This window comes from Cibotium barometz, chromosome 47, assembly GCF_041138505.1.
Source record: "Cibotium barometz isolate CiBa-2024 chromosome 47, ASM4113850v1, whole genome shotgun sequence".
Lineage (NCBI taxonomy): Eukaryota > Viridiplantae > Streptophyta > Polypodiopsida > Cyatheales > Cibotiaceae > Cibotium > Cibotium barometz.
The window spans coordinates 2,392,597-2,415,681 of NC_141092.1; the positions used below are offsets into that span (position 1 = coordinate 2,392,597).

The 23,085-nt window shown below is 41.7% G+C and overlaps 1 protein-coding gene across 3 annotated transcripts in view; it reads left to right on the forward strand.

Annotated features, from left to right (window-relative positions):
• LOC147611266 (uncharacterized) overlaps positions 1-22,796 on the forward strand; it is a 45,748-nt gene extending 22,952 nt beyond the window's left edge. The window contains exon 4 of one of the 3 annotated variants that reach the window (XM_086784329.1): positions 22,123-22,796. In XM_086784329.1, the coding sequence (XP_086640455.1) occupies positions 22,123-22,126 (4 nt within the window). In that variant the 3' untranslated portion in view covers positions 22,127-22,796. Of the gene's footprint in view, positions 1-12,998; positions 13,650-17,461; positions 18,311-22,122 lie in introns of those variants that run through there. The other 2 variants (XM_086784327.1, XM_086784328.1) reach the window with 2 other exon arrangements.
• Positions 22,797-23,085: the final 289 nt, after the last annotated feature.

Genomic DNA, 23,085 nt, shown 5'->3' on the forward strand with positions numbered 1-23,085 from the left:
CATGTACCAATTGTGGCAGTCGTGTTTGAAGGCGCCTGGATTATCCGAGGGAAAAAGGGTACATGACGGCATGGATTGTGTGAGAGAAACAGAGACGCGTCTGCATAGCATGTGTGAGGAAACCTAGGTAAGCGCAGAAGGAGTACATGTGTGCATCCAAACAGACGGTGGTAAATAAGGAAAACCATGCATTGTTTGCAGGAGCAATAAATGAGAGAGGTATTAATTGAGTCTACCTAGAAAAGGAAAAATATCAAGGGTAGGATCATGCTAGGAGTCATGATTCTCAGTCTGTAAAGAAGATCTTAATATCATATTTGCTTTGAGTGGAAGAGCATCCAATTTGTATAGCACATTTTATACACACAAAAATTAGACATCGTTGCACTATGCTTCTTGATTAGGGTACTTTGCCGGAGTAAAAGCACCCTTACATGTGTAGTTGATATAGGTAAAGCCTTAAGAGCTAGTGAAGTGATATGGTAAGCACTACATGGTAGGGTACCATGGCAAATGAATTTATATGGTAAGCACTCCATGGTAGGGTACCAGCAAGTTAGTATGACACATTGATGCCCGACTATGAGCAGCAGGTAGTACTATAATGCATGAAATCTATTATCATTATGTATGTTTGAATTGTTAATGGGACCTCGATCAAGTATTTGGGCTTCATTTAAAGTATATGTATACCACCGTACTTGTTGTAAGCTAGAAGTATTATATGTATAGCGTCCCAAGCTTAATCAGTATGTACGACACTCTATGGTGGTACTCAAAAAAGTTCAGGTATCAAAGATAGGTTGGAGATCCATGTGAGATAAAACCACCATCAGTAATGCGGAAAAATATTTCCATGCCAGTGAGCTTAAATAACATTGCGGTAGGATTTAAGGTTGGAAGGTACTGTCTCCATATCATAGGGATTAAAAGTTGTAAATGTTTATTTGTGTGTGTGTGTGTGTGTCCCTCCCCAATCCCAGGAGTAGGAATCACACAAGTGGAGCAGCAGGCTACCACATGTGTGGATAGCCTACTGCCGACCCAAAGTGTAAGATAAGTCAATTCAAATCCAGTGACAAAGTTTGGTAGTGTTTGTGGGAAAAAGTAAGATTCAAAACATCATTTGTGATGTCATCTTAGAATCTACCTTGATAAGCATTGGGTAGACAAATATGCACCAGTAAAGGTGACTATAAGGGCCACCTGAAAAGGTGAAAAAGGACACCCGTTAAGGTGTAAAAAAGGTTGGCCCGGAATTAAAGCAATTGGTATATACTTATTATGAGCCCAGAAATTTGGCAATTCAAATTGTTTGAAGATCAGGGTAATTAGGGTTTGAGCAAGGAGAAGATGTATCAATTCTTGTTGAAAACCCTCTATTATTAGGGATCCCAAAAGAATAGTACAACTTAAGAATGTAACAGACCATGCTTGATAAAAAGGTATAAGAAAGAGTAATAGCAGCAAACAAAAGTAAATAGGGCAAAGGAAAAAGGTCATCAAAATATAAAACTAAAACAAAGGTCAAGATTTTTAGACTCCAAGGGCAACCACAAGTTTCACCTCGTGGGCGGGGTAATACTTTGTGTGTGTTAGCGGTTACAGTAACCCACAGAAAAATCACCCTTGAGCCTGGTGTGAAAGAGACAGTTATATTGAAAACAAAGTTTGGAATTTTATAAAAAATACAGTTAGGGTAAAAAAGGTTAAATGAGCCAAGTTAATTGTACAAGGTTTAGTAGAAGGGTTTAAGATCTTAAAATCCAGAGTGGAGAAGACTTATAATCCTCCCAGCGTAAGTATGAACCAAGGATGAACCGGGCTCTCAAACTTGCAAGTGAACCAGTTGCTTACCTGCCACCATCAACACCAAACTTAAGTTAGAACTTGAAAGTCTGAAATGTCGGAAGACAGGCGTCCTGGCCAGCTCACACTTGTTATCGATGTCAACAAGTATGGGAGCTTAGTGCCCCTTGGTCTTAAGACATATTTAGAGTTTTAGTTTAAAAAAATTAACTTAAGTTAAAAAATGTTATACCCATCGATGTGTGCACATGAGCACATTAGGAAAACCCCAACATTCTGTAGGTACTTTATTGAGGACAAAATTGGATGGTTCACTTTAAAAGGCCGAGGATCCCACATCTCTATAAAAAGGGCATGGTTACCAAATAGGGGGCCATTTTTAGGGCACAAAGAGTAGGAGAAATTGGCGCACTTCTGTAGGAGTGCCAAGGAAATTAAAATGTTGATCAAGAAGAAGCTATCCGGAGGGTGGGCATAGGCCAAAGTTTTCGGATCAAGAGGGCAAGGACATTTGCTGATTACCTGCATTTTTCTTGCAATTCATTGGCTGATTCAGAGGCTGCCTTTTGGCATATTGGGTCAGTCCACTGAGGGCTTGAAAACCTAGGGAGAGGAGTCTTCTTAAGAGCTGCATTTTCAGCCAAGAAAGGCGCCAACAGGGGCTGATTTGCCGGCATCCAGGAGGTACCAAGGCAGCACCAATATATCAGCGCGAAAACTGGCCTGAAAACCTGTGTTTTTAGGCTGATTATCAAGAGTACAAAGGGGGGTTTCTTAGGGGTGACTTGGAGGGATGGACCTATTGATGCGAGAAAGAGAGCTGGACAGCAGAAACATATATGCTGAATTTGGCCATCACAACTGAACCAAAGAAGCCTAAAGTGAACCAAGCCAAGACGTCCTCAAGCATATTAGGAGAAATCAAGGGTAAGGAGCCCTTGAGAGGGTTAGTTGGGACCCCATCCAGTGTCTGAGTCTCTCTCTCTCTCTCTCTCTCTCTCTCTCTGTGCATTCACTCTTTGCAAGTGAAAGAAGTGATCTGTGAGTCTATCAAAGAGTCCTTTGTCACGTTTAATTCCGTTGCGCCCGACATTGGCATCAGAACTTTGGCTTTGACATTGACTCACATCTGAAGAATTTATTTTCTCTGGTGTTGTTTGAGTGTTTGTTTACAAGTCCTTCCTCAAGGGAGGGCTCCCCTTGAATCAAGGAGAAAGCAAGCCTCCCATTGTGGTAGAGCAGTGCACCTTGATCGTGGAGAAAGCTGACACTCTGTACACAGTGTTGCAGTCGTGGTGAGAGGGTAGTTAGCCCCTTGGGAGATGAAGGCTAAAGCAACCTCGACAAATCTAGATATCTTTGTGCATGGTCGTGACTCAGAGCAATATGGATGCTTTTCCACTCCACATGATGGCACAAGCGGCACACGCCTTGCAAGAGGGTTATGCATAAATGTAAATCCCGTCTAATGGATTATCCTGCCCACAATATTGCTGGCGTAGCAGCTAAAAACACGTTTTTTTATATAAAAACGTGATGTGACGTCCTAAAAAATAAAACAGTCCTTGTCATAAAAAACGTTAATTATTATTATTATTATTTAGGGGTATTTGATGTTTATTGAAGGTATATATACATTTACATTTACACACACATACAGATATATATATGTGTGTGTGTGTGTGTGTGTGTGTGTATGTATGTAATTACCATTTGAACAACCACATCCTCTAGGAAAATAGCTCTTGATAAAGTGAGAAAATCCAAGAAGAGTGTTGTCCCCCCCAGCCCTTGCCACTCCACTTGATGCAGACTTCTCCAAATTTGAAGTAGAAAGAGCAATAAAGTCCCTCAAGCCCAAAAAAAGCCGTGGAATAGATGGTCTTCCAACAAAATTCTTTCAGCACTTTAAGGACATCCTTATTGGTCCTTTGAGACTTGTGTTGCAAATTTCAAGCTCTACCCAGCTACATCAATGAATGAGTGATTAAACTAATACACAAGAGAGGGGAGAAAGAGGTGCTCTCAAACTGGTTACCAATCTCAATGCTTTGCATAGCCTATAAAATCTTTGCTAAAGTCCTTGCTTTTAGATTGACTAACAAGCTCAACTTGTGGATTAGGAAAGAACAAAAAGGATTCATAAAGGGAAGGTACATACTAGATGCTATAATAGCTCTTTGGGAGGGAATCCAATGTAATAAATCATGTTCTTAGATTTATTGACTAACTTTATGTGTAGTGAAAGGTGAGCAACCTTGATTCAACTTAGTACCCACTGCTAGGTGACCCCCCCTCCCCTAGCATCTTCCTTAGCGACCTTGGGAGGGGGCTGTTAAGGAGTAGCTAGGGACTATAGTCACTATTGCCAGCAGACACATAAGCAACTAAAATAGCGACCATATTAGTAACTATTGTACGTCACATAAGCAAATAAGACTAAATGTGCTTGTGCAAGTACCTACAAGTTGCATATGTGAGTGATTATAGTTGCTTACGTGACTTCAATCACATAAGCGACGTGAACAACTATGTCCTCGAGGCAGTTTCCTAAAGCCTTCTCCTCCCTACCTATACACACACAAACTCTCTCTCTCTCTCTCTCTCTCTCACACACACACACACACACACGCACACACACACACGCACGCACACATATACTCTCTCTTTCTCTCTCTCTCTCTCTCTCTCTCTCTCACATACATATACTCTCTCCTCACTCTCTCTCTCTCTCTCACATACATTCTCTCTCTCTCTCTCTCTCTCTCTCTCTCTCTCTCACACACACACACACACACACACACACACACACACACACACACACATATTCTCTCTCTCTCTCTCTCTCTCTCTCTCTCTCTCTCACGACCCTGTGTTTTTCTCTGGACAAGATGCAGATGTGCACGGGGACATGGTGGACAGTGTGAATGGCATCAGGTGGGAGTGAAGATGGAGGCCCATGTGTGGATAACCCCATGTGTGAAAGGGGGCAAAGGAATTTTAACTTAAAAGGTTTTAAAAACCTTTAAAGTAATTTTTAATGCCATTTATGAAGAAAACGTGGCCCATAAGCTATATTGGGGCCACGTGTGGTTTTTGGGAAAGAGGAGGGGCTGCTAGGAAAAGGAGGCGCCTATCCCTAGAGGAAAAAAACGTGTGCTTTTCTGGGGAGAGGTGGACTGCATGCTGGTTGCGCATGGATGGGCCTGTGTAGGTAGTGTACGGCTGCTGTCTGCAGGTACAGCCCACGTGGCAGGTCTGACTGCTGCAGGTGCAGATTCAGGCGATGCAGGTACAGGTGGCGCAGTCAGGTACAGCTACAGGAAGTCTGCGCTACTGGTCATATCATGCTTTTTTGGAAGGACTGCAGGCGGGCTATGCTACAGAAGCTTCAGGCGCAAGTGAATAGCTCCTTAGGCATGCTTTTTGGAGACTAAAGGGCTGGCTGCTGTGCTGTGCTTCAGAACAGAGACACATGCCTCCTTTCTCTCTCTCTCTCTCTCTCTCTCTCTCTCTCTCTCTCTCTCCCTCTGCTGAAAAGTAGACAAGGGCTGGTTTCTTTGGACACAGGTGTTCAGGGGCTGGATTTCCATGAACATAGACATCATGTCGATGGCGTTCATCTGATGGAATTTTTAGTTTCTCTTTGCTTTGATTCGGGACTGTTTTGGGACAGTTTATGGGCTGATTTTGTTTGGTAGCAAATTCAGCTATGTGCTTGGGTCTTTGGCTGCAAGTATAAGGTTATTTGGTTATGTTTCTTGGCATGGGAGTGAAGCAAGCTCGCATGGCTGCGTGCTCATGGAGCAGATTGTTTTCTTTTTGCTAGAAAGGAACAGTGGGACCTACAGTATGAGAATCTCTATGTTGCCAGATGTTTCATGTGGGAACAGGTAACTAGATGTATGGAAACAGGACATAAGTTTCAAAGGGAAACAGGCCTAAGGGTTTCATGTGGAAACAGGTCGTAGGTTTTCTCGAAGAAACATGTTTTTGGGTTTCTCCAGGAGATAGGTCACATGCAGGCAGAAGGTACAGGAGTGGACACATGTTTGGTACAGCCTTGCTATTGATAAGACAGGGGACAGGGATTCCATGACAGAGATGGATAGTACCCTTGGATGGTAGAGAGGGTTTGTACAGGTGTGTCATGTAAGCAAACTTAATATAAGCAGCAAACGTACATAGAGAAAAACTTTTTACACTGAAAACTTAATGTAAGCAAAAAGAAGATACATAGTAAACTTAATGTAAGCACACAGAGAAGATTTTTTGGTAGCATAGAGAGAGAGAGACAGAGAGAGAGAGAGAGAGAGAGAGAGAGAGAGAGAGAGAGAGAGAGTGCGTGCGTGTGTGTGTGTGTGCAAGTTGGTATACCTGAATGTCTTGTACCTCCCTCTCTCTTTCTTTTGCTTTGGACCTTCCTCTTTAGGACTTTGTTGTAGCTTGGGACATCATTTCTTGCTTTTCGACTTGTTTTTCATTTGCTAGAGCTTGGGCTTCCTGGTAGGGCATTTCTTCTTGCTTTTCTTGTCCTTGAGCTTTCTTGTTCACCATCATCTTCTTGAGTCAATATGTGCAATGTTGTAAGTGCAAATCACTGCTCCCCTATCAAAACTGTGTTACCTAATTGATTACTTCCATCTTTGAAGTAATTTGAAGTAAACATCAACAAGACCTACACAGCGCAAATGCCTTCTGTACAAGCTTTCATTAAGCTCTTCCGATCTCTTCTGTCACCGAAATGTGATTTTGAGCTTTAGTGCTTGTAGAGGCGTCAGAAGTTCTAGAGCCAAGCGATCGATACACTATCTACGCATGCTGTCAACAGGTTCAGGTCAAAGCCTTGAGCTTGTAACAGAGTCAAGGATGCTGCTACTGAAGCCTCAGCCAGGGTTATCTCAGTTGCCATAAGGGAAAGCGCAAGGTCGGCGTGCCCTTTTTTCTGTCTCTCCTTCCCAAGAATCTATGGTAAAAACAAGTTCGAACTCTACGAAGTTCGAACCCTGCGATGTTCTCTCTCTCTAACATTATCAACATGAAAAATAATTAATTAAAGAAAAAAAGATATGAGTTTTAAGAAAATATTATTGAAGGGCTACAAAGAAATGTGCGTGCTTTTCCTTATAAATGTGCATGCAGCTTAGAACTCTCTCTCTCTCTCTCTCTCTCTCTCTCGCGTGCCTTTCCTTTAAATGTGCATGCGGCTTAGAACTCTCACTCTCTCTCTCTCTCTCTCCAGCATTTGAGAGAGCATCTCTCTCACTGTGCAGCAATGGTGAAGCCATCTCTCTCTCTCTCTCTCTCTCTCTCTCTCTCTCTCTCCCTCTTTTAGTATTTTAGTATTTTAGCATTTCACTTCAGTTTTTTAGTCTTTTTTAGCGCCATCAGGCTGAAAGTAGCCGTCTATGAAAGCTCCTACCCTGAGAGAAAAATATCCTTTGTTGTATAGGACTTAGGCTTTTCCTTTGTTGTATAGCTTGGGGCATCATTTCTTGCTTTTCGACTTGTTTTTCCTTTGCTAGAGCTTGGGCTTCTTGGTAGGGTATCGCTTCGTGCTTTTCCTGTCCTTGAGCTTTCTTGTTCACCATCATCTCCTTGAGTAAATATGTGCAATGTTGTAAGTGCAAATCCCTGCTCCCCTATCAAAACTGCGTTATCTAATTGATTACTTCCATCTTTGAAGTAAACATCTACAAGACCTACACAGCACAAAAGACTTCTGTACAAGCTTTCATTAAACTGTTCCAATCTCTTCTGTCTTGTAATGCGATTTTGAGCTTTAGTGCTTGTAGAGGCGTCAGAAGTTCTGGAGCCAAGCGATCGATATCACTATCTATGCATGTTGTCAATAAGGCTAGGTCGAAGCCTTGAGCTTGTAACAAAGTCAAGGATGCTGTTATACTGAAGCCTCAGCCAAGGTTATCTGAGTTTCCATAAGGGCAAGCGCAAGTCTAGGTCAAAGCCTTGAGCTTGACAGAGTCAAGGATGCTGCTACTGAAGCCTTAGCCAAGGTTATCTGAGTTGCCATAAGGGTAAGCGCAAGGTTGGCGTGCCTTGTTTTCTGCCCCTCCTCCCCAGGAATCTATGGTAAAAACAAGTTCGAACCCTGCGAAGTTTGAACCCTGCGATGTTCTCTCTCTCTAACATTATCTAACATAAAAAATAATTAATTTTTTAAAAAAAGAAATGAGTTTTGAGAAAATATTATTGAAGGCCTACAAAGAAATGTGCATGCTTTTCCTTATAAATGTGCATGCGGCTTAGAACTCTCTCTCTCTCTCTCTCTCTCTCTCTCTCTCTCTCGCGTGCTTTTCCTTTAAATGTGCATGCAGCTTAGAACTCTCTCTCTCTCTCTCTCTCTCTCTCTCTCTCTCCAGCATTGGAGGGAGCATCTCTCTTGCTATGATGCAATGGTGAAGCCATCTTTCTCTCTCTCTCTCTCTCTCTCTCTCTCTCTCTCTCTCTCTTTTAGTATTTCAGTATTTCAGCATTTCAGTTCAGTTTTTTAGTATTTTTTAGCGCCATCAGATTGAAAGTAGCCGTCTATGAAAGCTCCTACCTTGAGAGAAAAATATTCGTTAAAAGCTTTCTGGCCCAAGCTCACATTGAGATTATCTAGCTCCGACTCATTCCACTTAGGAAGCACCTCACTTTCGTTATATACATATATGTATATATGTATATATATATGTGTGTGTATATATATATATGTGTGTGTGTGTGTGTATATATATATATATATATATATATATATATGTATGTATGTATGTATGTATGTATATGTATGTATATATATACACACACATATATATATATATATATGTATACATATATATATATATGTATACATATATATATATATGTATACATATGTATACATATATATATATATATATATGTATACATATATATGTATACATATATATATGTATATATATATACCTACATACATACACACATATACATACATTTATATTTATATATATTTATATACATATATATATATATATATAGAGAGAGAGAGAGAGAATTCTAAGCCGCATGCACATTTATAAGGAAAAGCACGCACACTTCTTTGTCGCCCTTCAATAATATTTTCTCAAAACTCATATCTTTCTTTTTTTAAATTGATTATTTTTCATGTTCGATAATGTTAGAGAGAGAGAACATCGCAGGGTTCAAACTTCGCTGGGTTCGAAGTTGTTTTTACCATAGATTCTTGGGGAGGAGGGGCAGAAAACAAGGCACGCCAACCTTGCACTTGCCCTTAAGGCAACTCAGATAACCTTGGTTGAGGCTTCAGTAGCAGCATCCTTGACTCTGTTACAAGCTCAAGGCTTTCACCTAGACTTGTCGACAGCATGCGTAGATAGTGATATCGATCGCTTGGCTCTAGAACTTCTGACGCCTCTACAAGGACTAAAGCTCAAAATCGCATTACGGCAGAAGGGATCGCAATAGTTTAATGAAAGCTTGTACAGAAGGCTTTTGTGCTATGTAGGTCTTGTGTATGTTTAATTTTGTGCTGTGTAGATCTTGTGGATGTTTACTTCAAAGATGGAAGTAATCAATTAGGTAACGTAGTTTTGATAGGGAAGCAGGGATTTGCACTTACAACATTGCACATATTGACTCAAGAAGATGATGGTGAACAAGAAAGCTAGAGGAGAGAAAAAGCAGGAAGCGATGCCCTACCAGGAAGTCGAAGCTCTAGCAAAGGAAAAACAAGTCGAAAAGCAGGAAATGATGCCCCAAGCTACAACAAAGGAAAAGCTAAAGTCCTAAAGAGGGAGGTCCAAAGCAAAAGAAAGAGAGAGGTCCAAGACATTCAGGTATGCCAACTTGCACACACACTCTCTCTCTCTCTCTCTATGCTACCAAAAATTCTTGTCTGTGTGTTTACATTAAGTTTACTGTGTATCTTCTTACTGCTTACATTAAGTTTACTGTGTATCTTCTTACTTCTTACAGTAAGTTTTTAGTGTATTTCAAAAAGTTTTTCTGTATGTACGTTTACCGCTTATATTAAGTTTGCTTACATTAAGTTTTCTATGTAGCTTACATTAATTTTTCTGCGTATTTTCAAAAAGTTTTTCTTTGTGCACATTTACTGCTTATATTAAGTTTTCTGTGTATTTTAGATAAGCTTTAATTAAGTTTTTAGATAAGTGTTAACAGCACCCACATTTCTTTGTAGCCCTTTAATAATATTTTCTCAAAACTCATATGTTTTTTTAAATTAATTATTTTTTATGTTAGATAATGTTAGAGAGAGAACATCGCAGGGTTCAAACTTCGCAGTGTTCGAACTTGTTTTTACCAACCATAGATTCTTGGGGAGGAGGGGCAGAAAACAAGGCACGCCAACCTTGCGCTTGCCCTTATGGCAACTCAGATAACCTTGGCTGAGGCTTCAGTAGCAGCATCCTTGAGTGTGTTTACAAGCTCAAGGCTTTGACCTAGACTTGTTGACAGCATGCGTAGATAGTGATATCGATCGCTTGGCTCCAGAACTTCTGACACCTCTACAAGCACTAAAGCTCAAAATCGCATTACGACAAAAGAGATCGGAACAGTTTAATAAAAGCTTGTACAGGAGGCTTTTGTGCTGTGTAGGTCTTGTGGATGTTTACTTAAATATGGAAGTAATTAATTAGGGAACGCAATTTAGATAGGGGAGCAAGGATTTACACTTACAGCATTGCACATATTGACTCAAGAAGACGATGGTGAACAAGAAAACTCAAGGACAGGAAAAGCAAAAAAGCGATGGCCTACTAAGAAGCGATGGCCTACCAGGAAGCCCAAGCTCTAGCAAAGGAAAAACAAGTCGAAAAGCAAGAAATGATGCCCCAAGCTACAACAAAGGAAAAGCCAAAGTCCTAAAGAGGGAGGTCCAAAGCAAAAGAAAGAGGGAGGTCCAAGACATTCAGGTATGCCAACATGCACACACACACACGCACACACGTGTGCGTGCGTGTGCGCACACACACACACTCTCTCTCTCTCTCTCTCTCTCTCTATGCTACCAAAAATTCTTCTCTGTGTGCTTACATTAAGTTTACTGTGTATCTTCTTATTACTGCTTACATTAAGTTTACTGTGTATCTTCTTTAGTCTGTGTATTTTAGGTAAGCTTCCTAAATACATGTGAAGGCCTTCTGCAGTACAAGGCAGTGGTGGTGCATCTTTCCACCACGGATGACGACCTAGCTCTTTTGCGGGCAGTAGACCCACTACCGCCTCAATTTCAAACCAATCACACATTGCGTTCGTGGCCCCCATATCAGTCGTTGCAGGAAGCTGACAAAGTATTTCTGCTCTCGTTTCCAATAGGAAAACGAGAGCAGGTACACATTTCTCACAATCCCTCTGGTGGTGAGGATCTTCCATGGTATGCACAGGGTGCGGTGACGTGTTGACACAGCAAAAGGTCAAGCTTTCGCTGATTATGCCTAGTTCGGTGGGGCATCAGGAGCTCTAGTAGTGCATCCTCTTCCTAATGAGGGGAGCTACAAGGCGTTCATCCACTTAGGAACCTACCACGAAAGTGAGGTGCTTCCTAAGTGGAATCGATCGGAGCTAGATAATCTCAATGTGAGCTTGGGCCAGATAGCTTATAAAACAGATATTTTTCTCTCAAGGTAGGAGCTTTCATAGACGGTGGTTCCAGCCTAATGGCACTAAAAAAGACTAAAAAACTGAATTGAAATGCTGAAATACTGAAATAATAAAAAAGAGAGAGAGAGAAAGATGGCTTCACCATTGCTACACAGCGAGAGAGATGCTCTCTCCAATGCTGGAGAGAGAGAGAGAGAGAGAGAGAGAGTTCTAAGCCGCATGCACATTTATAAGGGAAAGCACGCACATTTCTTTGTAGCCCTTCAATAATATTTTCTTAAAACTGATGTTCTTTTCATAAATTAATTATTTTTCATGTTAGATAATGTTAGAGAGAGAATATCGCAGGGTTCAAACTTCGTAGGGTTCGAACTTGTTTTTACCATAGATTCCTGGGGAGGAGGGGCAAAAAACAAGGCACGCCAACCTTGCGCTTGCCCTTATGGGGCAACTCAGATAACCTTGGCTGAGGCTTTAGTAGCAGCATCCTTGACTCTGTTTACAAGCTCAAGGCTTTGACCTAGACTTGTTGATAGCATGCGTAGATAGTGATATCGATCGCTTGGCTCCAGAACTTCTGACGCCTCTACAAGCAGTAAAGCTCAAAATCCTATTACGGCAGAAGAGATCGGAACACTTTAACGAAAGCTTGTACAAAAGGCTTTTGTGTTGTGTAGGTCTTGTGGATGTTTACTTCAAAGATGGAAGTAATCAATTAGGGAACACAATTTTGATAGGGGAGCAAGGATTTGCACTTATAGCATTGCACATATTCATTCAAGAAGATGATGGTGAACAAGAAAGCTCAAGGACAGGAAAAGCAAGAAGTGATGCCCTACCAAGAAGCGATGGCCTACCAGGAAGCCCAAGCTCTAGCAAAGGAAAAACAAGTCGAAAAGAAGGAAAGATGTCCCAAGCTACAACAAACGAAAAGCCAAAGTCCTAAAGAGGGAGGTCCAAAGCAAAAGAAAGAGGGAGGTCCATGACATTTGGGTCTGCCAACATAAACACACACACAGGCACCCACACACGTGCATGCGCGCGCACACTCTCTCTCTCCCTCTCTATGCTACCAAAAATTCTTCTCTGTGTGCTTACATTAAGTTTATTGTGTATATTCTTATTTACTGCTTACATTAAGTTTACTGTGTACCTTCTTACTGCTTACATGAAGTTTACTGTGTATCTTCTTACTGCTTACAATAAGTTTACTATGTATCTTCTTACTGCTTACATTAAGTTTTCAATGTATTTCAGAAAGTTTTTCTCTATGTACATTTACTGCTTATATTAAGTTTGCTTACATTAAGTTTCTATGTAGCTTACATTAATTTTTCTATGTATTTTCAAAAAGTTTTTCTTTGTGCACATTTACTGCTTATATTAAGTTTTTTGTGTATTTTATATAAGCTTTAATTAAGTTTTTTGTGTATCTTCAAAAATTTCTTCCCTGTGTATGTTTACTAAACTTAATGTGTATTTTACATTAAGTTTTTTGTGTATTTTCAAAAAGTTATTCTGTGTGTATGTTTACTGGCTGACATCAAGTTCTCTGTGTATTTTAGGTAAGCTTCCCAAATACACGTGAAGGCCTACATCAAGTTCTCTGTGTATTTTAGGTAAGCTTCCCAAATACACGTGAAGGCCTTCTGCAGTAGAAGGCATTGGTGGTGCATCTTTCCACCACCGATGACGACCTAGCTCTTTTGCGGGCAATAGACCCACTACCGCCTCAGTTTCAAACCATTCATACATTGCGTTCGTGGCCCCCATATGAGAAAGTTGACAAAGTATTTCTGCGCTCGTTTCCAGCAGGAAACAGAGAGCAGGTACACATTTCTCACAATCCCTCTGGTGGTGAGGATCTTCCATATGGTATGCATAGGGTGCGGTGACTTGTGTTGACACAGCAACAAAAGGTCAAGCTTTCGCTGATTATTCCTCGTTCGGTGGGACATCAAGAGCTCTAGTAGTGCATCCTCTTCCTAATGAGGGGAGCTACAAGGCGCTCACTGAGGAACCTACCATGAAAGTGAGGTGCTTCCTAAGTGGAATCGGTCAGAGCTAGATAATCTCAATGTGAGCTTGGGCCAGAAAGCTTATACTAACGGATATTTTTCTCTCAAGGTAGGAGCTTTTATAGACGGTTGCTTTCAGCATGATGGCGCTAAAAAAGACTAAAAAACTGAACTGAAATGGTGAAATATTTGAAATACTAAAAAAGAGAGAGAGAGAGAGATTGCTTCACCATTGCTGCACAGCGAGAGAGATGCTCTCTCCAATGCTGCAGAGAGAGAGAGAGAGAGAGAGAGAGAGAGAGAGAGAGAGAGAGAGAGAGAGTTCTAAGCCGCATGCACATTTAAAGGAAAAGCACGAGAGAGAGAGAGAGAGAGAGAGAGAGAGAGAGAGAGAGAGAGAGAGAGAGAGAGAGTTCTAAGCCGCATGCACATTTATAAGGAAAAGCACGCACATTTATTTGTAGCCCTTCAATAATATTTTCTCAAAACTCATATCTTTTTTTCTTTAATTAATTACTTTTCATGTTGATAATGTTAGAGAGAGAGAACATCGCAGGGTTCGAACTTCGCAGAGTTCGAACTTGTTTTTACCATAGATTCCTGGGGAGGAGGGGCAGAAAAAAGGGCACGCCAACCTTGCGCTTGCCCTTATGGCAACTGAGATTACCCTGGCTGAGGCTTCAGTAGCAGCATGCTTGACTCTGTTACAAGCTCAAGGTCAAGCTTGTGTTGACACAGCAACAAAAGGTCAAGCTTTCGCTGATTATTCCTCGTTCGGTGGGGCATTAGGAGCTCTAGTAGTGCATCCTCTTCCTAATGAGGGGAGCTACAAGGCGCTCATCCACTTAGGAACCTACCATGAAAGTGAGGTGCTTCCTAAGTGGAATCGGTCGGAGCTAGATAATCTCAATGTGAGCTTGGGCCAGAAAGCTTATACTAACGGATATTTTTCTCGCAAGGTAGGAGCTTTTCTAGACGGTTGCTTTCAGCGTGATGGCGCTTAAAAAGACTAAAAAACGGAACTGAAATGGTGAAATACTGAAATACTAAAAAAGAGAGAGAGAGAAAGATTGCTTGACCATTGCTGCACAGCGAGAGAGCTGCTCTCTCCAATGCTGGAGAGAGAGAGAGAGAGAGAGAGAGAGAGAGAGAGAGAGAGAGAGTTCCAAGCTGCATGCACATTTATAAGGAAAAGCATGCACAATTCTTTGTAGCCCTTGAATAATATTTTCTCAAAACTCATATCTTTTTTTCTTTAATTAATTATTTTTCATGTTGATAATGTTAGAGAGAGAGAACATCGTAGGGTTCGAACTTCGCAGAGTTCGAACTTGTTTTTACCATAGATTCCTGGGGAGGAGGGGCAGAAAAAAGGGCACGCCAACCCTGCGCTTGCCCTTATGGCAACTAAGATAACCCTGGCTGAGCCTTTAGTAGCATCATGCTTGACCTGAACTTGTTGATTGCATCCATAGATAGTGATATCGATGGCTTGGCTCTAAAACTTCTGACGCCTCTACAAGCACTAAAGCTCAAAATCGCATTACGGGGCATAAGAGATCGGAACAGCTTAATGAAAGCTTGTACATAAGGCTTTTGTGCTGTCAAGGTCTTGTGGATGTTTACTTCAAAGATGAAAGTAATCAATTAGGTAACGCTGTTTTGATAGGGGAGCAGGCATTTGCACTTATAGCATTGCACATATTGACTCAAGAAGATGATGGTACAAGAAAGCTCAAGGATAGGAAAAGCAAGAAGCGATGCCCTACCAGGAAGCCCAAGCTCTAGCAAAGGAAAAACTAGTCGAAAAGCAGGAAATGATGCCCCAAGCTACAACAAAGGAAAAGTCAAAGTCCTAAAGAGGGAGGTCCAAAGCAAAAGAAAGAGGGAGGTCCAAGACATTCAGGTATGCCAACTTGCAGACACACGCGCGCGCGCACGCACGTGCGCACTCTCTCTCTCTCTCTCTCTCTCTCTCTATGCTACCAGAATTCTTCTTTGTGTGCTTACATTAAGTTTACTGTGTATCTTCTTACTGCTTACATTAGGTTTTCAGTGTATTTCGAAAAGTTTTTCTCTATGTATGTTTACTGCTTATATTAAGTTTGCTAACATTATTAAGTTTGCTTATATTAAGTTTGCTTATATTAAGCCCCCATATCAGTCGTCTCGTAGGAAGCTGACAGTATTTCTGGTCTCATTTCCAGCAGGAAAAGGAGAGCAGGTACGTATTTCTCACAATCCCTCTGGTGGTGAGGTATGCACAGGGTGCAGTGACTTGTGTTGACACAGCAAAAGGTCAAGCTTTCGCTGATTATTCCTCATTCGGTGGGGCATCAGGAGCTCTAGTAGTGCATCCTCTTCCTAATGAGGGGAGCTACAAGGCGTCGATCCACTTAGGAACCTACCACGAAAGTGAGGTGCTTCCTAAGTGGAATCGGTCGGAGCTAGATAATCTTAATGTGAGCTTGGGCCAGAAAGCTTAACGGATATTTTTCTCTCAAGGTAGGAGCTTTCATAGACGACTGCTTTCAGCCTGATGGCGCTAAAAAAGACTTAAAAACTGAACTAAAATGCTGAAATATTGAAATACTAAAAAAGAGAGAGAGAGAGTAAGATGGCTTCACCATTGCTGCACAGCGAGAGAGATGCTCTCTCCAATGTTGGAGAGAGAGAGAGAGAGAGAGAGAGAGAGAGAGAGAGAGAGAGCTCTGATCTGCATGCACATTTATAAGGAAAAGCACCCACATTTCTTTGTTGCCCTTTAATAATATTTTCTCATAACTCATATGTTTTTTTTAATTAATTATTTTTCATGTTAGATAATGTTAGAGAGAGAGAACATCGCAGGGTTCAAACTTGTTTTTACCATAGATTCCTAGGGAGGAGGGCAGAAAACAAGGCACGCCAACCTTGCGCTTGCCCTTATGGCAACTTAGATAACCTTGGCTGAGGCTTCAGTAGCAGCATCTTTGACTCTGTTTACAAGCTCAAGGCTTTGACCTAGACTTGTTGACAGCTTGCGTAGATAGTGATATCGATCGCTTGGCTCTAGAACTTCTGACACCTCTACAAGCACTAAAACTCAAAATCGCATTACGGCAAAAGAGATCGGAACAGTTTAATGAAAGCTTGTACAGAAGGCTTTTGTGCTGTGTAGGTCTTGTGGATGTTTACTTCAAATATGGAAGTAATCAATTAGGGAACGCAGTTTTGATAGGGGAGCAGGGATTTGCACTTACAGCATTGCACATATTGACTCAATAAGATGATGGTGAACAAGAAAGCTCAAGGATAGGAAAAGCAGGAAGCGATGCCCTACCAAGAAGCGATGGCCTACCAGGAAGCCCAAGCTCTAGCAAAGGAAAAACAAGTCAAAAAGCAAGAAATGATGCCCCAAGCTACAACAAAGGAAATTTCCAAAGTCCTAAAGAGGGAGGTGCAAAGCAAAAGAAAGAGGGAGATCCAAGACATTCAGGTATGCCAGCTTGCACAACCACACACACACACACATGTGTGTGCGCGCACACACACCCTCTCTCTCTATGCTACCAAAAATTCTTCTCTGTGTGCTTACATTAAGTTTTACTGTGTATCTTCTTATTACTGCTTACATTAAGTTTACTGTGTATCTTCTTATTGCTTACATTAAGTTTACTGTGTATCTTCTTACCGCTTACAATAAGTTTACTGTGTATCTTCTTACTGCTTACATTAAGTTTTCAGTGTATTTCAGAAAGTTTTTCTCTATGTACGTTTACTGCTTATATTAAGTTTGCTCACATTAAGTTTTCTATGTAGCTTACATTTATTTTTCTGTGTATTTTCAAAAAGTTTTTCTTGGTGCACATTTACTGCTTATATTAAGTTTTCTGTGTATTTCAAAAAGTTCTTCTCTGTGTATGTTTACTAAACTTAATGTGTATTTTACATTAAGTTTTTTGTGTATTTTCAAAAAGTTATTCTCTGTTTATGTTTACTGCTTACATCAAGTTCTCTGTGTATTTTAGGTAAGCTTCCCCAATACATGTGAAGGCCTTCTGCAGTACAAGGCAGTGGTGGTGCATCTTTCCGCCATGGATGACGACCTAGCTCTTTTGCGGGCAGTAGACCCACTACTGCCTCAATTTCAAACCAATTACACATTGCGTTCGTGGCCCCCATATCAGTTGTTTTTGCAGGAAGCTGACAAAGTATATTTGCTCTCGTTTCCAATAGGAAAATGAGAGCAGGTACACATTTCTCACAATCCCTTTGGTGTTGAGGATCTCCCATGGTATGCACAGGGTGCGGTGACGTGTTGACACAGCAAAAGGTCAAGCTTTCGTTGATTATGCCTCGTTCGGTGGGGCATCAGGAGCTCTAGTAGTGCATCCTCTTCCTAATGAGGGGAGCTACAAGGCGTTCATCCACTTAGGAATCTACCACTAAAGTGAGGTGCTTTCTAAGTGGAATCGATCGGAGCTAGATAATCTCAATCTGAGCTTGGGCCAGAAGCTTATAAAACGGATATTTTTCTCTCAAGGTAGGAGCTTTCATAGACGGCTGGTTCCAGCTTGATGGCGCTAAAAAAGACTAAAAAACTGAATTGAAATGCTGAAATAGTGAAATACTAAAAGAGAGAGAGAGAGAGAAAGATGACTTCACCATTGCTGCAAAGCGAGAGAGATGCTCTGTCCAATTCTGGAGAGAGAGAGAGAGAGAGAGAGAGAGAGAGAGAGATGACATTCAGGCGGCCAGAGCTACTGTATGGTCCCACATGCGACGCTCAGTCACTGCTGACATGGCTCGTTCCCTTTGCTCTTTGTTCACAGTCCAAGAGTTACGTTAGGCGATCGAGGCTCTAGACTCTGCTTCTTGCCCGGGGGATGATGGTCTCACTAGACAGTTCTTCATTACTCGTTGGGACGCAGTTTCAGGGCCCTTGCTTAGAGGGCTTCAGGAGATTTATGATTCTGGGACCATGCCTCAACCTCTTTGCTTTGGGCTCATATCTCTTATACCTAAGGGGGGGATGGCATGCTCCTGCGATAGTGGCGTCCCATTACTCTCCTTCCTACGGTATATAAGATATTAGCTACCATGCTGGCAGTGCGAGTGAGGCTCTTTCTTCCAGACATCATTCATGGATCACAGACTGCTTTTATCCAGGACAGATGTATCCTGGATAATATCTTTTGCTACCATCAGGTGGTGGAGTGCGCTCGGTCTACTGGCACTCCCCTAGCATTGCTTTTTCTTGATTTTGAGAAAGCATACGATAGGGTGGATTGGTCCTTCCTAGAGGGTACTCTTGCTCGCATGGGGTTTCCGCAACAGTGGATCACTGGTGTGTCCGCACTTTACAGATCAGTAGCCAGTGCAGTGACTATTGGGGGTTTTGTTGGCGGATCTTTTGACATCTCTCACTCTGTGAGAGAGGGATGCTCCCTTGCAGTCTTTTTGTACTTATGTGTGGGAGAGGCACTTTCTGACTTTCTTCATGCCCGGCAGAGAGATATACAGGGAGTCACCTTGCCACTTACAGGCGAGCGAGACCTGATTGATCAGGAGTATGCTGATGATACTTTGCTTATGGTTCGTTATGCCATTGTAGTCCTTGATGTGACGCGTTCAGTTGTCGATGTTTATTGAATGGCCAGTGGTGCTCGCATTAACTGGCACAAGTCATATGGTATGCTGGTTGGCTCAGAGGATGTTCCGACTTGGGGTGTGGCAGAGGGGTTAACATGGTTGCAGCGAGGTCAGTCTTGTCGCTATCTGGGTTTTCAGGTTGGGCTGGATATCACTCCCCAACAGCAGTTTGCGTCGGTTTTGCAGTCACTTTGCAGGAAGCTCTGCCACACTGGTCTTCCCAGCACTTGTCTCTTGCAGGGCGGGTCCTTGTGATGGCCAATCAGGTACTGTTGGCATCTGTTTGGTACATTGCTTCCTGCTGGATGCTTCTTACGGGAGTGATGCGATAGGTTCGCCGCCTGATTCGCAACTTCTTATGGAGTGGCCACGATGGCACTGTTGACACTAGAGCTAGAGTCCGTTGGGAGACGATTATCCGGCCCATTGCAGAGGGGGGCCTTGGCATTATTGATCCAGAGATGCAGTGTCATGCTTTGCTTACCAAGTTCATTGTCCGCGCCTTGTTTCCGGGCAATGAAACTTGGAAGCTACTTGGGAGGAGGGGCAGAAAACAAGGCACACCAACCTTGCGCTTGCCCTTATGGCAACTCAGATAACGTTGGCTGAGGCTTCAATAGCAGCATCCTTGACTCTATTACAAGCTCAAGGCTTTGACCTAGACTTGTTGAGAGCATGCGTAGATAGTGATATCGATCACTTGGCTCCAGAACTTCTCATGCCTCTACAAGCACTAAAGCTCAAAATTGCATTACGGTGGTAGAAGAGATCGGAACAGTTTAATGAAAACTTGTACAGAAGGCTTTTGTGTTGTGTAGATCTTATGGATGTTTACTTCAAAGATGGAAGTAATCAATTAGGTAACGCAGTTTTGATAGAGGAGCAGGGATTTGCACTTACAGCATTGCACATATTGACTCAAGAATATGATGGTGAACAAGAAAGCTCAAGGACAGGAAAAGCAGGAAGCGATGCCCTACCAGGAAGCCCAAGCTCTAGCAAAGGAAAAACAAGTCGAAAAGTAGGAAATGATGTCCCAAGCTACAATAAAGGAAAAGTCAAAGTCCTAAAGAAGAGGGAGATCCAAAGCAAAAGAAAGAGGGAGGTCCAAGAGATTCAGGTATGCCAACTTGCACACACACACACAGACACACACACGTGTGCGCGCACACACACACACACACACACTCTCTCTCTCTCTCTCCCTCTCTCTCTCTATGCTACCAAAAATTCTTCTCTGTGTGCTTATATTAGGTTTACTGTGTATCTTCTTACTGCTTACATTAAGTTTTTAGAATATTTCAAAAAGTTTTTCTCTATGTACGTTTACTACTTATATTGAGTTTGCTTACATTAAGTTTTCTATGTAGCTTACATTAATTTTTCTGTGTAATTTCAAAATTTTTTTCTTTGTGCACATTTACTACTTATATTAAGTTTTTTGTGTATTTTAGATAAGCTTTAATTAAGTTTTTTGTGTATCTTCAGAAAGTTCTTCTTTGTGTATGTTTACTAAACTTAATGTGTATTTTACATTAAGTTTTTTGTGTATTTTCAAAAAGTTATTCTGTGTGTATGTTTACTGCTTACATCAAGTTCTCTGTGTATTTTAGGTAAGCTTCCCAAATACACGTGAAAGCCTTCTACAGTACAAGGTAGTGATGCATCTTTCCACCACGGATGACGACCTAGCTCTTTTTTGCGGAGGGTAGTAGACCCACTACCCCCTCAATTTCAAATCATTCACACGTTGCGTTCGTGGCCCCCATATCAGTCGGTCGCAGGAAGGTGACAAATTATTTCTGCTCTCCTCTCCAGCAGGAAAAGGAGAGCAGGTATGCATTTCTCACAATCCCTCTGGTGGTGAGGATCTCCCATGGTATGCTTAGGGTGCGGTGACTTGTGTTGACACAGCAAAAGATCAAGCTTTCGTTGATTATTCTTCGTTCATTGGGACATCAGGAGCTCTAGTAGTGCATCCTCTTCCTATTCATGGGACCTACAAGGCGTTCATCCACTTAGGAACCACTTAGGAACCTACCAGGAAAGTAAGGTGCTTCCTATTGAGGGGACCTACAAGGCGTTCATCCACTTAGGAACCTACCAGGACAGTGAGGTGCTTCGTTAAACACCATATTAGTGAATTTGGGAATTTTTCAATTCCCATTTTTGAATACTTAAAAAAAGAGGACATGGATAATATGTTTGTAAGTTTCTCAAAACCCTATCCTATGACCTATCATTGGAAAGTGCTTGAAAAATGGAATCTAAAGAGCTATAAAGCGCTCATTTTGGATTAGTGGTGTTCAAGTTATGGTTAATCCAAAATTTTGACCACGTGTCCCAAACTTGTGGGAAATTCCCATATTCCCCAATATGGTGTTGTTAGTGGAATCAGTCGGAGCTAGATAATCTCAATGTGAGCTTGGGCCAGAAAGCTTATAACGAATAATTTTCCCTCAAGGTAGGAGATTTCATAGACGGCTGCTTTCAGCCCGATGGCGCTAAAAAATACTAAAAAATTGAACTGAAATGCTGAAATACTAAAAAAGACAGAGAGAGAAAGATGGCTTCACCATTGCTGCACAGCGAGAGAGATGCTCTCTCCAATGCTGGAGAGAGAGAGAGAGAGAGAGAGAGAGAGAGAGAGAGAGTTCTAATCCGCATGCACATTTATAAGGAAAAGCATGCACATTTCCTTGTAGCCCTTCAATAATATTTTCTCGAAACTCATATCTTTTTTTACATAAATTAATTATTTTTCATGCTAGATAACGTTAGAGAGAGAGAACATCGCAAGGTTCAAACTTCGTAGGGTTCGAACTTGTTTTTACCATAGATTCCTGGGGAGGAGGGGTAGAAAACAAGGCACGCCAACCTTGCGCTTGCCCTTATGGCAACTCAGATAACCTTGGCTGAGGCTTCAGTAGTAGCAGTATCCTTGACTCTGTTTACAGCATTAAGTTTTTTGTGTATTTTCAAAAAGTTATTCTCTGTGTATGGTAACTACTTACATCAAGTTCTCTGTGTATTTTAGGTAAGGTTCCCAAATACACGTGAAGGCCTTCTGCAGTACAAGGCAGTGGTGGTGCATCTTTCCACCATGGATGACGACCTAGCTCTTTTGCGGGCAGTAGACCCACTACCGCCTCAATTTCAAACCATTCACACATTGCGTTCGTGGCCTCCGTATCATTCACATCACAGGAAGCTGACAAAGTATTTTTGCTCTCGTTTCCAGTAGGAAAACGAGAGGTACACATTTCTCACAATCCCTCTGGTGGTGGGAATCTCCCATGGTATGCACATAGTGCGGTGACTTGTGTTGACACAGCAAAAGTTCAAGCTTTGACTGATTATTCTTCGTTCGGTGGGGCATCAGGAGCTCTAGTATTGCATCATCTTCATAATAAGGGGAGCTACAAGGCATTCATCCACTTAGGAACCTACCACGAGAGTGAGGTGCTTCCTAAGTGGAATCGGTCGGAGCTCGATAATCTCAATGTGAGCTTGAGCGAGAAAGCTTATAACGGATATTTTTCTCTCAAGATAGGAGCTTTCATAGATGGCTGCTTGCACCTTGATGGCGCTAAAAAAGACAAAAAAACTGAATTGAAATGCTGAAATACTGAAATACTAAAAAAGAGGGAGAGAGAAAGATGGCTTCACCATTGTTGCACAGTGAGAGAGATGCTCTCTCCAATGCTGGAGAGAGAGAGAGAGAGATTGAGAGAGAGAGAGAGAGAGTTCTAATCCGCATGCACATTTATAAGGAAAAGCACCCACATTTCTTTGTAGCCCTTCAATAATATTTTCTCAAAACTCATATGTTTTTTTTAAATTAATTATTTGTTAGATAATGTTAGAGAGAGAGAGAGAGAGAACATCGTAGGGTTCAAACTTCGCAGCGTTCGAACTTGTTTTTACCATAGATTTCTGGGGAGGAGGGGTAGAAAACAAGGCACGCCAACCTTGCGCTTGCCCTTATGGCAACTCAGAT